The 16,773-nt window shown below is 41.2% G+C and overlaps 1 protein-coding gene across 3 annotated transcripts in view; it reads left to right on the top strand.

The window, feature by feature from the left end:
- EFL1 (elongation factor like GTPase 1) overlaps positions 1-8,949 on the top strand; it is a 277,476-nt gene extending 268,527 nt beyond the window's left edge. For all 3 annotated transcript variants that reach the window (XM_044279571.1, XM_044279570.1, XM_044279572.1), the window contains exon 20: positions 8,639-8,949. In XM_044279571.1, coding sequence (XP_044135506.1) covers positions 8,639-8,827 — 189 coding nt within the window. In that variant the 3' untranslated portion in view covers positions 8,828-8,949. The remainder of the gene's footprint in view (positions 1-8,638) is intronic.
- The last annotated feature ends 7,824 nt before the right edge of the window (positions 8,950-16,773 follow it).

Raw genomic sequence — 16,773 nt, 5'->3', positions numbered from 1 at the left:
CCTGAATACAATCCATTCTTATTATCTTCAAAACCAGATGGCTGGAGAAACCTGCATTAAAGCTAATTCAGATCTAAAAACAAAGAAAATCCATAGGCAACATAAAAGGGGCCTAGCTTTACCAAAAAGACATGCATTTCTGAAATAATTATGTCCAAAAGAGCCGTCTAGTTCTTTGTGCAGCAGCTGATAAAAGACAAGCGTTGAAATGTATTAATTCTAAACGTGTGTCTCCAAAGGTACACATGAGAAAACCCCTAAAGGAGAAGCGGCATCACACAGTTCTTTTCATGTCCTCCTCTAGTATCTGCAACGCAGAAGGCCTTTGTAAGAAAACCTTTAATTGCTCCAAAAATAACACTTGGGGAGAAGAAAAAACAGCCCCAGAAATTGTACAATTACATTATGAAATGCACTTTCATCAGGCAACAAAGGAGGCTTCCCAGCGTAGAATAACAGTTCTGTGGTTCCAGGATTCATGGGGCGAGGAGCGTGATTGATGGGCTGTGTTGTCCACCGAACAAACGTCCTGCTACCAGTCATCTAGATACAGTTATTTATATACACTATCTATCATTTGTATGTCTGTCTATCTATATCATTTATATGTCTATCATCTATACAGTATCCTTCTATCTCATATCTGTCTCTATCTATCTCATATCTATCTATCTCATATCTATCTATCTCATATCTATCTATCTCATATCTATCTAGCTCATATCTGTCTCTATCTATCTCATATCTATCTAGCTCATATCTATCTCATATCTATCTATCTCATATCTATCTATCTATCTATCTATCTCATATCTATCTAGCTCATATCTATCTAGCTCACATCTATCTAGCTCACATCTATCTATCTATCATCTATCTATCTCATATCTGTCTCTATCTATATCTCTTATCTATCTGTCTGTCTGTCAGTTTCTCTTTCTATCTCGTATATATCTTATTTGTCATATCGATATCTATCTATCTATTACATTCCCATGATTGCCCTTGTTTGAGCTTTGATTTGCCGATTTTATGAGAAAGAAGCAAATCAATTATTTTATTGTATTCCATGGTTTGGTAAAACTGGCAAATGGATTTCCGCATATCTATGTATATCTATTTCTCTCGCTTCCTAAATAGATAAAATATATATGTATATCTGTCTATCATATCTATTATGTGATATCCCCAAACCACATTATAATTGCCATACGTAGCCTTGTTTCTTCTGTGTTTTTCCTTGCATGTTTCTTAAATTGGCCACCCAATAACGCGACCAGTGTTCTGGTTGCTGGTAACCAGTTAGAACCTGCATGACTGCGTATTATAAAGACCACCCAGTGTATCTTGGGTTCTGATAACCAGTGTCCCCTCCTCTCTGCGCCAGGAGAAGACAAAGCTTTATTGTGGCGGTGCCCCCGGCATGTGTGCAGGCGAGGATCAGACAGCCCTGTGGTCTCAATGGTTAAAGAGCGTGCTGGTGTCTGGGGAACGTGTGCAGCCGTAGACATGAGCTGGGGCATTACCTATGCTTGTGCTGTCTCATGTATCCGCAGCAGATGCATTGTGACAGATTTCCCATTGAAAGAGCCTGGTGTTTTCACTCAGCAGAAAAAAAGGATTTGGATAGATGTTTACTTACTGCTAAGATTCACTCCATCTGTCCTGCACTTAATGGTACCTGTCTGTCCACCAGAGACTTGGGGGCTCCTTGCCAAGTTCCTAATTTAGCTCGGAGTAATTTGTCATTTTATGCTTTATATCACAGGCCTGTGTTTGAACACACAGATAAGACTGAGAAGCTTTTCTCATCAATCAATCCCACTTAAAGACGGGAGCAGCATTGATTGCTCGTTTAGCTTTTCTTTTTTCATTTTTTTTTTGGGAGAATTTGCCATTTGTGCCCAATCTGGTGAGAGGCGCACACTGTATGCAAAATGTATTTCTCCAGGAGGCTGCGGCATGCAGACAAAAGACCTCGCTAGGGTGGGCGCTCCTTCTGTGGTGCTTTCTATAGCCAGGGAGGTTTGCTGCATAATTACCGTACATAATGTATGTTCAGTGTGTGCATAATGCAACCGCTGAGCCCTACTGTGGAATTGTACAGCGCTTTAATCTGGCCACATTACATCTGTAAGAATTTCCTTTTCACGTGATAATAAGACCTTTGTGTTCACGGGAGGCAGGAGTGAGGGTAATGATGTGGCCGTCTGCTGGCCATTATGCATTTACTATGTGCGAGTGTGGGACAATCGACCAGTACAGGGACATTTCTCCTGCGGACATGTCAGGTATAGACCGACACCAAGTGATTGGTTATGTATAGTAAATACTATTAGGGTCCGCAATTTCGTTCCGCATTTTGCGGAACGGAATTGCGGACCCATTCATTTTTGTGGGGCAGCACTTCCGGGTCCGCAATTCCGATCCCGAAAAAAAAAAATAGAACATGTCGTATTCTTGTCCGCAATAGCGGACAAGAATAGGCATATTCTATTAGTGTCGGCAATGTGCGGTCCGCAAAATGCGGAACGCACATTGCCACTGTCCGTGTTTTGCGGATGCGCAAAACACACACGGACGTGTGAATGGACCCATAGTTGTGTAACAATGAGTCAGAGTGCAGAACGGACAGCGGGCGGACTAAACACTAACCCGTTAGTCAATGGTCCAGTTCACAAGTGCGATTTAGATTTTTTGTATTTATTTATTTTATTACACGGACCCCGATTATACCTTGCAGTGTGTTGCACGTCAAAGCTGCACTGCAACCTCTGATTGAAGACCGTGGCAAACCTACAGTTCAGTACATGTCCCTGGAAATGCTTAAATGGGAAGCTCCAAGCACGTTACCAAATGTACTAATTGAGATCGCAGATTTTGTATGCTGCATTTTTTTTTACACTGAAATTATACAGTATACGCCTGGATTTGAAAACTTTTGTAATTGCATGTAATAAAAAATGTAGCATAGCCAATGAGTTATTCAATACGATGTATCTGTACAGCACCACCTGCTGATTGTTCTTTTTCTTATTTCTCTGTCCACCTTGCTGAGGTGGACGCACATGCTCAGTTCCGTTCTTCAACTGCCACTTGAGCTGTGATAGGGAGAGAGCTGTGGAGAAAGGACATGCCCCCTGAGCTGCAACAGAAAGGACACCCCTCCCCCCCAGCTGATAGATCGATATAAATCAATTGGCGCAATAAAACTATTGCAGCAATGAATGTGGAGATCTCTGGACCCATGTAAGCTACAGGGCTGGTTATACTTTTGTTAAAAAAAAATTGTCAGGTACTGATTTTCATTTTTTTTACAGTAATCATGTGATAACCTCTTTAATGGGAACAGAAGCAGCCATGAAAAGCAAGTCTTAGGTCTGTTTCACACTGGCGTTTACTCGTTTCGGCAGGAAATTAGCCTGCCAGATCCGTAGCTACAGTGTACATCTCTGAGTTGCGGGAACTCTGTCTGGCCCCATTCACTATAATAGGGAGTGGCGTGGATCCGGCCGCAGAATTGCAAATATCCCAAGAGGCGGACGGACAAATACCACTGCTTGCAACGTTTTTTGTCTGGCCGGATCCACGCCGCTCCCCATTATAGTGAACAGGGCCTGACGTATGTACACTGTAGTTACGGATCCGGTAGGATGTTCCCCTGCCGGAACCAGTAAACACCAATGTGAACGTAGCCTTATTCACACGTAGCATCTAAATGTTATGATTTTTACACTAATAAAAAAAATGCAGCAAATTTTTTTTTAATATTGTGTTAGACAGGAACAAGGCCTCACCTGATCCCAAAATAACTTTACAACTGTGAGAAAAATCCAGATTTTTGCTTGTTTATGCGATAATCCCACAGAGCATCTTAGACACATGCCAACCTTACACAGACCTATTTACAGGAGGGGGTGGTAAATGAGGCTTGTGAGGCTCGCTTGTGAGATCATTTACTGTTTTTACATCTCATTAGGCATCAACATGTTTCTCATCTTTATCTGCAGACATTATTTATCATTGATGACATCATTCATCCCAGGAGATTGAGTGTAATACTCCATTCTGTAGAGATGACTTGGCCCAGTCTGCTGATTATAAATGTAAACATCACCGTAAATGAACCTACCCTATTACTTGAGCAATTGTATAAGTAACATTACTCTAAAGTAGTCCTATTATCAGAATCTTGGTGTATAGGCAGTTGACATGTATCTGGTTACTAAATGTGTATTTAAAATGACAGTGGGATTTTTATGGTAGACCTATTTTTTCAATTTTGTATGTCACTTTCTTATATAAAAAAAATTAAAAATACTAAAGTCCTGCAATTCTTGCACTAATCACTAAGCCAAATAATATGTTTCTGTAGTGGTAATATTTCAGCAGTCATTTCATTATCATCACATGCAGGATTACAATGACAGATAACACCTCTGTATAGATAACACAGGATCCACACAATAGGTGATGTCACAGCTTATTTACTGCCTCCCTGTACAATGACCTCTGCACAGGTCACAGAACATGTTAATGATTTATCGCTTGTCTATTGTGTCTATGGCCCAGGTGGCTGCTGTAAAGCATATCTCTAAACAGGAAGTCTTGACTTATTATTAGGCCTAGTGGCCATTGTGAAAACTGCACAATTTTAGGATTTTTTAAATATATTTTTTTAATATACATGGTGAGGCAAAATTGCAGCCTATAGGAAGCCTGCTTTGTAGAATAATACTAGCCTGTAGGGAGACAAAAGATAAAGGAGATAAAACAAAAGTATACTGGTCCATTAAAGCTCAGGCTATAAGGTGGATACAGATTATGAAGCAGGGAATTGCAGTGAAGTGAAGCAGGTTAAACCCCCTGGTCAAAGTATAGAAGGATAGCTGCCACTAACATGTGACAAATAACGTACCCCGACTGACGGACGTCAACTACGTAGAGCCAGCGAGATACGGTATAGTCACGGGTTACCAAGGCGTGACGTTATGCCGTCCCTGAGGAGCAGGTAAGGTTAGCTTGGTACAGTGTTCACAGAATCCTCCTGTCCACACGGGCACAGAGAGGCAACAAGCTGGGGGAGCCTTTTCACTGCCCCTGTGACACAGCGCTTCCTCAGCCCGGGAAGACTGCCACCAGCTTCTCGTTTGATATAAGCCCGATCCGCTAACGGGATTATATTGGTTGAGAAACCAACCCGCAGTAGCATATAACTAGGCCAAAACACGGATGTGGGGATTCGTGATCGAGATACGAGAGCAGCACAAGATTAAATTATGTATTTAATTGCCTTAAGGTCTCACTAGACATAACACAATATACATAGAAAATATATACAATGGTCTGAGTGGTAAATACATATGGCCTGGTACAACAGGGTTAAGCAGAACAAAAAGTCAGTTTACCAGATGGATAAGTCCTTTGGGTGGTGATGGATAGTGGGTTTCTGTAAGGTTTGGCTGTAGTCACATGGGAGGCAGTGATCTCAGCCGTTTCCAGGTCCCTTCCAAACACATATGCAGCGTGACCCCCCTTCAGAAGAAAAGACCCGCCCGCTTGCTGGCTTAAGCCTTTTGACCTGTAGCTGGCCCCTTCTGGCCTATGGGAGGAGTCCACTCCTCCTCTTCTGGGGCTGGCAGCAAGCGTGGTACCGTTATTTGGTTTCTGTGGGGAGATATGTATATCTCCCCTCCCTGGCATCCCACCACCAAACTATGACCACGGGCCTGTTCATCGTGGCCACAGGGACACAAATATGTATCTGGTTTATATCTGTAATGGATGGGCGATTCATAATTCCTTATGAATCGCCAGTTCCATGATGTCTGATAATGTTCATTGAACTGGGGAATGGCCTAGATCCCCTGCAGGGAAGCTTCCTGCAGGATCCGTGCTATCTGAATGGAGGTGAGAAATTGTAAACAAAGGTGGCCTGCTGGAAGCTCTCTGCCATTTGGCTGTGCTTTGAAGCAGGGACCCCTGTGGAGTTCACTACTTCTGCTATCTGACAGCAGATGGCTGGTGTGGGAGCATGGCTGACATTAAATAATAATCCATATTCCTCACACCAGAAATTGAAAACAAAGGTGGCCTGCTAGAAGTTCTCTGCCATTTGGCTGGGCTTTGAAGCAGGGCCCCCCTGTGGAGTCCACTACCTCTGCTATCTGACAGCAGATTGCTGGTGTGGGAACATGGCTGACATTAAATAATAATCCATATTCCTCACAAGGGGCTTACATAGGGACCTGCACAAATGTACCACAATTATGAAGAGATGTGTGTCTCTTAATAATTGTGGTACATCTGACGCCATCTGAGAGAGATTTAATAAATGTCCTCCAGTTGTTTGTTGTGCACTTTATATTTCACTTTTGGCTTTGCCTGAGCATTTATGGTCTGCAAAAATTGTGTGCTATTATAGTGGTGATAAAGTTAGGAACACATACACATTATGGGGCCCATTTATTAAGACCGGCATTTTAGGCGACTGTCTTAATAAACCCCTAAACTGGCGGTGGTTCCGACTAAGTTATGTGGAAGTGCCGGCCTCTCCATAACTTCGGCGGATCCTCTGCCAGTTCTAAATCTAAGACAGCTTCCGAGCTGTTTTACATTGAGACCTCTTTTAAAACAGGCATGGAAAATGGTCCTGTCCCCTTCCCCACCCACGCCACTTCCACTTTTTTTTAGGCCTGTTGAGAGCTGTTGCGCCGCAATCTGCGCCTGAAATGCACCTAATTTAGACGTATTTTAGATTGATAAATGGCCCCCTATATGTATGTCATTGGAACCCGGCCAAACATCTAATGTGTATGTTGACGGCATATGTTGGGAGAGAGAAGCGTCAGACAAGTTGGAGTTCAACATGCCAGATCCTTTTGTTCTCAGGGAGATAAGCTGCCGACCAGAGGTGGTGTCTGGCAGTGGTTTTCAAACCAAACATGCGTGTGTCTGTGGGATTAGGAGAGAAAACCAGACGTATGAATGGGTTCATGTACTGTCTCTATGCAGACCATTGCACATATGCATGGCACAGATACTGCAGTGTGAAGCAGGCCGTATCTCCTGTGTATGCCCGGCATGAGGGAGATAGAAACATATAGTTACAATTCACCAGTTGTCTGATCGCGTCCCATACTTGATTTGGAATAGTAGCTGCAAATTTCATTAAACTACTTCTTGTGTACAATAGAGTTAATGAGAGAAAAGATTTGTCACATTGGTAATCTTGCTGTCATGGTTATAACAGACTTAATCTTTACAGATTTAATTGGCTTTATCTGTAACCATGCAATGTGATTACAAGGAGATTCACAACCAAAGCGGTTAATTAAAAATTTAGGAGTAGAAGGGATTTGTTGTCTGTTGTTTAACTGTAGCAATGAAATCTGGAATGATGGGGAGGGTTATCAAAACTGTGAAAAGTGGAGCAGTTGCCCCTAGCAATAAAATTTGCTTCTTTAATTTTTAAACGATTCTGTCCAAAATGAGAGCTGGAGTCTGATTGGTTGCTGCGATAAAGTTTAAATTTTTCTTTTCAATGTTTTAATAAACCTGCCCCCTTTCAAAGAAGAAATACTTCCAAGTTGAAGTAGTATTTCCATCTGGACATATGCATGTCTGATAGATGCTGGCCCCACCTCTGGGACCAGCTCCTGTCTCAAGAACAGGGCCCCGAGTGCACCATCAGGGATGTAGAGGAGCGCACAGCCATCTCCATTCAGCTCTGTTGGGCTTCCAAAAATAGCCGATCCTTCACTCCATTCCCGACGGCATGCAATACGGCCTTATTCTTGAGACAGGAGCAGATCTCAAAAGTGGGACCCGTACTGTAGATGAGTGAATCAATTCTAACATATCCAATTCTTTCAAAATCAGCCTTATGAAGTACCTCTGCTCAAGAGACCACCCCCCACCTCCTTAATTGACATGGCCAGACATCTTACCGAGCCCTGGCAATCTCGGGCCAGAGCCATTGCCTTGAGTATTGGCGCAAGTGCAGAGGATCTGCTGCTGCTACCTGTGCATGTGCCACAGACATCTAGGAACACCTAGAAGTGGAGGAGGCATTCCTCCATTCAAAGCTGCCACCTCCAGGTGTACCAAAAGGTTAGCTACATGGGACATTATTTTGTGGATCATTTGAAAACCTGAACCTTTGTGTTTATTCATCAAGTGCTGTTTGAACTAGATGACTTAGTGTAGCGTCACAAGTCACGCCACCAAATGGCAGCTTCCACTGTTTGTAAGGGACGGTACTATGTAAAGGAACTTTCCAGGTAAAGCTGATACTCTGAGGGATGCTGGGTGTAGGACCTTAGGAGATGGTGTATGGCACAAAGATTCAAACATCAAAGAAGGAATTCCTGTGTCATGCAGACCCCCTCAAGCTTTGACCTAGTCTAGTATTACGCTTGTACAATCAATGTATATTATTGATAAATGATAGTTGTATTGTTTGTCTAATTGCCCTGTGTGAACAGGTCTACATGTGCTGAAATAGTGGTCCCTTAGAATGGAAGTGATTGCTCGGCCACCCCCAATCATATGACTAAAGTCCAGAGAACCCCTTTAATATCACATGGTTTTGGCACATGTTACAAGGGTAACTTAATATATATATTTTTTTTATCAGGTAATTTCAAGCGACCCATTTTGGGTCCCCACTACAGAGGAGGAATACCTACACTTTGGAGAGAAGGCGGACTCCGGAAATCAAGCTAGGAAATACATGAACTCTGTGAGGAAACGCAAAGGACTTTATGTGGAGGAAAAGATTGTGGAGCATGCAGAGAAGCAGAGGACTCTGAGCAAGAACAAATAATTATTCTCAGCTTCTTGTTTTGTTCTTCTTGCTAAGCTTCTTCAGTAATTATTTGAATGTGTTGCTTGTAGTCTAAGATTTTCAGACTGTGGAGCAGATTTTAATAAATGTAACTGATGAGACAATTGACTCTGCTAGTGTTCCATGTCCGTAAATAACTCCTAGTGTATAGGCTTGTACCAGCTTCAGTCTGCAGAGCCAGAAACCAGATGCTCTGGAGAGAGGCCGTCACAACTGCCTTCTGTAAGCAGGGCTGCCGACACAACCTTTAGAGATTCATATGAATACATGCATGTGATATAGTGCGGTCACGCTCAATAATATGGCCATTATGCCAGCTTGTTCTGTCACTGCATTTCCCTAACTAAAATGTGTTCCCTTATGCGTTCTGAAGATGCTTGCGGGGTACTATCTCTCCTTGGGGAGAGAGGGTAGAGTTCTCGTAGTTCTGTCCAGTCAGATCCATATGATTACTGTATTGAGCAATCCTCCCAGTTTTATGGCTATTAACCATAATTATTATGAGCGGTTTTATTTTTTAAATATACAAACCAATTCCAAAATAAATTATGAAAGTGGGTTTCCTATTTTGTGTCTGTTGTTTTCATATATATATATATATATATATATATATATATATAAATATTTTCAAAGAAGAGGCAGCACTCCAGAGTATCCGTAAAACGACCCGCTTTATTTTCCCCTGTGCAAGCGGGTCGTTTTACGGATACTCTGGAGTGCTGCCTCTTCTTTGAAAATTTTTATAGCCATATTTGACCGAGTTGCCTAAGGTCAGAGGATTTCTGCACCCGACTACATCCACAAGTGCTGCTGCTCTCTCTTTGCATTGTATATATATATATATATATATATATATATTGAAGAAAATCCAGCGGGAGCACCAACCAGGAAACGGGTGCAAAATCCAAAAGGGCAGCGGCAATGCCCCAATAATATGGCTTGAGAAAAATAGGACTGCACTCCAGATAAAAGTGAAAAATAAGTGGAACTTTATTCACCCATGATATGGCAACTTTGCGACGTTTCGGCTCACAAGAAGCCGAAACGTCGCAAAGTTGCCATATCATGGGTGAATAAAGTTCCACTTATTTTTCACTTTTATCTGGAGTGCAGTCCTATTTTTCTCAAGATATATATATATATATATATATATATATATATCCATAGAGGCAGCACTCCTTTAGTTATACAGCTATAGCTATGTGGTGCCCGCGGTGGTTCGTCGATTCTGGACTTAAGCAGCAAAGAAAATCCGCAGCACTCCTTGAAGTATAAAAAAATGTGTAGTTTTATTCACACATGTCAAAAATAAGACAACGTTTCGGTTCTCTCACAGAACCTTTCTCAAGTCACCTGACTTGAGAAAGGTTCTGTGAGAGAACCGAAACGTTGTCTTATTTTTGACATGTGTGAAAAAAACTACACATTTTTTATACTTCAAGGAGTGCTGCGGATTTTCTTTGCTATATATATATATATATATATATATATATATATATATATATATATATATATGAAGTTTCACATGAGGCCACTATGGCAACGATTTTGTTTGCCGTTGGCATTTCTTCTGCGTCCCCGTCCCCCCCATTTATTAGCATTTGATCAAAAAAAAAAATTACATATTTTTGGTCACATGATAGGTCCCCTCAAAGGTCATTAGAAGATTTCTGGCACTTTCTTTTGTGTGTGTCTGCACTTTTCCATCAAAAGGAGCTACTGGTGCAGGGGAAAACATCCCCCTGTGGGTGCATTGTACACAGGCAGACCTGGGTCTGCAGGTTCTGCTATACCCAAAACGCCCAAGGAAAGGAGAAGGCAGAAACAGCAATAAAGCACTTCTGTCTTCTTCTCGGGGTCAACGGCTGTGGACCCACCCTGCTCCCGCTAGATTGCACAACTGTAATCCCGCACTGTACATGTACGGGAATGACACTCCAGATTAATGACCTGCACCAAGCTTAGTACATGTACGGCACTTGGTTATTATGGAGTTAATAGGCGGTGGTCCAGCACTCAGGATCCTCACCATTTAGCCAAAGTGTCTTAACGCTCTAGAGGGACTGGCATTGCTTAGACAGCCCACTGATTCGCGTTGGCCAGTGTGTCATGTTTCACTTCCCCCTTGTGGTGGCATTGCAGTGAAATTGAACAATGGTCACAAGCTTTCCAACAGATTACCGCTGATTGCTGAGAGGTCCCAGAAGCAGAACACCATTTATGCTCCACTTACAGTCACGGAAAAACATCTAATAGAATGTAATTATCTAAAATGGAAAACCATTTAAAGTGTAGCTGTCATTATTTATTTTATTCTTGTAATTTATTGGGGCAGAGATACTGACCATTTTTGTAATATACTTAAATTACTGATAAAGAAAATATTTTATATAGAATATTTTAGGATTGCATTTTTTAAGTATAATAGTATGATGGAGTATAGATAGGTGGAGACTGCCTCTTTTAGTAAGGTTAGATGAAAGTTGATAACACCCACATGATTATAAAAGGGCGGTTGGGATTTAAACCTTGTGTTGCTCCTGACGAAGCAAGCGAAAGTGAAACCCGGGTCGGGAAGTTAAAAAACGGAGGAAATACTTCATATGATTTTATTTGTGTTGATTAATTTTAATCTTATGAGTATAAAAATAAATGCGTGACCAAAGAAATACTTGCAGTACTTCACTATGTCAAGCTCTTTCCATATAATATCTAGGAAATAGAGTGAATGACTGAGATTGGAGTTGAATGCTCTCTGCTTCCGAATCTGACTGAACAGTTTCCCGTTGAAGATTTATAAGCTGCGCGGTCTCTTTTTATATAACTTTGGATTTAGTGTGAACTGTAACCTACCCCAACATAGACTTGCTCCGCTCGGAACAGGATTGCGATTTGAGCCACTCTTTTTGATTTTTTGAATCAATTTAATTTGTATAAACCTACTTAAATGACTGAAATCGTACATTTCTATTAGAAAACTAGCTCTAAAGTGGCCCACTTTGAGTCTCAGTAACGCTCCTCTGTCTTCTGTTTACATAACACAGTCAGTGTTGAGCAAGTCTCCACAGTTATGTAAACAGAAGACAGAGGAGCGTTGCTAAGGCTCAAAATGGGCCACTTTAGAGCTATTTTCTAATAGAAATGTACGATTTCAGCAATTAAAGTATATTACAAAAATGGTCAGTATCACTGCCCCTATACATTACAAACATAAATAAAAAATATGACAGTTACACTTTAATGATATCCTAACACAATATCTATGTGTGAAAATTTCCCTCAAACTCAGATCACTCCTCTAACAGATATAGTACATCATACAGGGTATGTTCCAATAATAAAATACAAGGCTGTGGTAGATTTCAAGATCAAGTCACTAGGCTGAGGCTGTTTTATGGCAGCCTGAGCCCATTGTTATTTGACATACACAAAAACTGGCTAAATAAAAGTCTGTCAAACCCTCTAATTTTGTGGTGATTGGCCAGAAAAGTGAGTTGAATGTCGGACTCCCAGCTCCAAATCCCACAACAGATCCCTAGATGAGGAGTCTAGCAGAGATTTAGTCCCCTCTCCCTGTTGGTATCAACATGCATGGTCAACCAAGCCAGGCATGAATATTTATGGTAGTCAGCAAAATAGCTGTATGGCCACCTCAAAGAGGTGCACCCCAGCCAGAAATACCTGTGGAGAAATCCATACTCCCATGCTCTCTACCGCTCTGTTCCAGCTACCTGGCTGCCTGCCTCTCTTCACTAGTCTTCAGCATTATTTTATTCCCAAGTAGCACTTCATTGTTTGGTCACATGTCATTGGGCCAGTTATTGGCTACAGTGGTACATGTGACCCCCATCTATGCTGAAGGTGACTGGAAAACCAGTGAAGAGTGGCAGATGTGTATAGGTTTCTCCGTACGTTTTCCAGGCTGTGGTTTTAAGAAAAACAAAACAAAAAACTGGACAACCCCTTTAAGATATCATTGTTACGAAAGATTTTAGAACTTTCCTGTAAAAGATTTAACATTCACCATAGAATTCACCACATTGTTATTAATTGTTCTATAAAACTTTGACTGCAGCTAATGGGTCTCTATTTTATTTTTGTCAGCTCAATGTAAGACTTGAAAAAATGATCAATGAATTATGAACTCCGCTAGATTAAGAAATTGATTACTACACAGCAGTCAGCTAAAGAATAACAGAGCAGAAAATTTAGTACATATCGTATTGCCTTTCTGTTATAGGTGTATAATTTTTTCAGGTGGCTTCACCAGAAAGTAATAGGTTAATTTTATAATATATTAAAGGGGTACTCCAAGACCCGGAAACCTTTTCAATATCTCCAGGGATTAATAAAAAACAATACCAAGCTCCCTTTTCTTCTGCTTCTGGTCCTACTGGACTGGAACTGTGCATGTAGACAGCATGTCACATCACCACTGTCGGGCAATCAGTGGCCTTAATGGTCATGTGATGTGTATCTAGACTGCAGGGACCAGAAGCAGAGAAGAACGGAGCCCAGTGCTGGAACCACCATTCATGGCAATTTCAAAATGGGTTCCCAGTCTTGATTAACCCCTTTCACATAAATGACTGAATACTTTCAAGGGGTTAGCCCATTATCAACACTGATCATCTATCCACAGGATAGGTGATAAATAAATGATTGCTCCAAAAGCTAGGACTACCACCTTTCACGAGAACAATGGTCCACCACTCCATTCCATTTACTTCTGTAGGACTGCTGGAGATTGCCAAGCTCTGTACTTGATAGACCCATAGACCATGGATGGACCAGTAGTCCTGCATGTGCACTACCATTCCATTTACACAAGGCACTGACGGACCCCAGTTCTTCTGACCGGTGGGCAAACCAGTGACCAAACCCCCAGCAATCATACTTTTTTCACCCATCCTGTGGATGGGTAATAAAAGTTTTTCATGGCTCAAAATCTTTAAATTCTTAACATAATATTAGTGGGCACCGATTCTTAATGTGTGTTTGCTAAGCCCCAATGATGTCACATTTATTGGGTATATGTGACGTTTCGTGCCCCATGTTAACTACTGGATGTTATGTCACTATGGATGCAGTGTTATTGAGGCTGGTAGACCAGAGGTAAGGGGCAATAAAAGAATTTCAACAGCACAAACAATTGTTTGGCCAGCTGATAGCTATGTCCCCTGAAAGCTGGTTTAAAGGGAACCTGTCATGTGGATATTTGATTATAATCTACCTAATTACATACAATCATTAACTACTAAAAAGTGCCTTAGATGTATTTACTTACTGGTGTAACAGATGGTTACCTCATAATATACTCACAAAGATGCCGCATGCTAATGAGCTGATTTGAGTCCAGCGTGACGTCAGTGAGTCCAGCGTTTTGTTTTTTTATTCAGAGCTATAGCCACTCCCCTGCCCATCTGCTGCTGATTCATATGAAAAAAACTGTTAATCAGCAGCAGGTGGGCGGGGAGAGTCAGGAGCTCATGAATATTCAGGACTCACCATTATGAGCTGGAGCTTTTCAATACAAGATGTTGGCAGATTGACTGGGTCAATTAAAGAAAGTGACCCAGCATTTTGCTAAGAGAATCAGTCACTTATTTATGTTTCCCTTAGTTAGGACACCATAAAACTGGTGACGGGTTCCCTTTAAGTGGCTGTCAGACTTCTGACTCCTTACGGAATAAAGGATCGGGCAGGTTAAAATTTAACCATTCCTTGCTAATCTCTTTGAGAATTTAAGGAACAAATTCCATTGTCATGGGATTTGCTGTGAGAAATAATAAGTATGGCACGACATTAATGCTAATCGCTTGAAGTAAATTCAGCCACTGATGATGTCATCACTGAATCATGGGGGCCTGTATGGCTGACAGGAAGTGGTTTCCTATTGTAAAGAGAAACTGAAGGCCTACTCCTTCAAAGTATTCATAGCTTTACTGTACATTATGTAAACTGTTTGTAGACAGACCTTTATACAAATGCTCTACTTGTTATGTAGTATATTTGTTGTTTGTAAGGTTGCCACCTAGCCCAATGGGAAATAGTTGACACCAATGATAATTTTGAGTTTTGCCACTTAGAAAAAAAATTACTTTTTTTTTTTTTTAATCACTTCTAATGTAAAATGAAGCCAAAAATTATGCAAAAGTCTCATCAGTGAACAGGTGTAATTGAATATCTCTTATAGAGAAGCAAATCACCACAAAGCCAAGAATAATATTTCCTTTCAGTACTTGCCCCAAACCTTGCAGCCCTATGCAGGAGCCCAGTTTGCCTTGGTTTGTCATACAGGTTTGTTTTGTAAAACTGAAAACAGTTATTTATGGTGACAGTCAGTGAGACAAAATGTCTATTCCGACTGTTGGAAACAATTTCCACCTGTCAGAAATCTATTAGATATTCCTCTCTAGTGATTATCGCCAGAGTAGTGGCCTTGCATATTCTGCACTAAAGATCCAGTATGGACAGGAGGAAAAGTGTAAAATGGTAACTTTATTGATTGTGTGTTTGATGCAATTAATTTGATGATGTGATTCGGATGCTATTAAACACTTGGATTGTGGCATCAATAAAATGGCCAAATTCGGCACACATGGGAGTTTAGCGGGGCTCATCTCGGGCTGTATGGCAGCTAGCACATGGTGACATGGTGCTATACAGCCTGAGATATAGCCGTTAGTAGCATGGAGGTATCTCATACCTCCTTGGCTACTGAAAATCATTGGCACTTCTATGTGCAGGTAAAATATTAACACAGGTGCTGGTCTCTTGCTGTTAATACCAGTTAGGCAAGTGACAGACAGTTGGCAACCCTAGTTGTATGACAATAATTTACATGTATTAATTCACCATTATCTCAGAACAAGAATAATAATAATAATTTTTATGGCTGCACAATCTGTTTTCATCAATTATGAAAATCATTTTTATTGTTGCTTCATGATTCATTTCTATTAAGCAATTATTTCAAACTGTGGGGTTTAGGGGAAAGTTAGCTTCTCCAATTCTGTTCTGCCTTCTGGTCTGTGTCACAACATCCAGGCGTTTGTCTTGGAGACCATCCCCATTCCCCAATAGCAGTGGCCTAATTCAGTAGCATAATGCACCCTGCCACACTGCAAAAATGGTTCTGGAATGGTTTAGAAAACTAAAAAACAGTTCAAGGTATTGACTTGGCCTCCAAATTCTTCAGATCTCAATCTGATTGAGCATCAAAGGGATGTGCTGTAAAAAACAAATGCATTATAGCCCAATCTTGCAATTTATAGAATCTATAGGGGACTTGTGGGCTCCATTCTTTGACGGATCAGAGGTATTTTGGGGGCACAAGAGGGACCTATACAGTATTTAGTAGATGGCTCCAATATTCAGCATACATAGACAGTTTTGGGCTACATCCAATTAGCAGATGGTCATGTATATCAGTTATTAATAGCTGTAAAAAGCATTAACATCATAGACCGGGGATCAGCAACTTTCGGCACTCAAGCTGCTGTGAAGCTACAACTCCAGGCATGCACACTTTTCTTGTAACTCCCTTAGAAGTGCAAGGAGAATTCTGGGAGCCGTACTTTCAAATAAGCTGGAGTGCCGGAGGTTGCTGGTCCATGTCATAGACCTAGGCCTGTTGTGCGTCCCATTGCAAAACCATGTGGGTTAACCTGGATTTGGCCAGCCTTTTGATGCTGTCAAAGTCTCTCTTCTTTTGGAAAGGATTTCAACATGCTTTTGTCATGTGTCTCAGGGAATTTGTGTCCATCCAGCATAACAAAGTCTGAAATGATACCTAACAATATGCCACCAATGTGTGAGGTGACACAACCCCTTCATTACCCGTCACTGGCCCAAAACTCTGAAAAGCACACCTATATCATTAACTCTTCTTCACTACATTTTACAGTAGGCACTATGCATCT

Source organism: Bufo gargarizans, chromosome 2 (genome assembly GCF_014858855.1).
Source record: "Bufo gargarizans isolate SCDJY-AF-19 chromosome 2, ASM1485885v1, whole genome shotgun sequence".
Lineage (NCBI taxonomy): Eukaryota > Metazoa > Chordata > Amphibia > Anura > Bufonidae > Bufo > Bufo gargarizans.
This window is presented reverse-complemented; position numbering and strand designations above follow the sequence as displayed.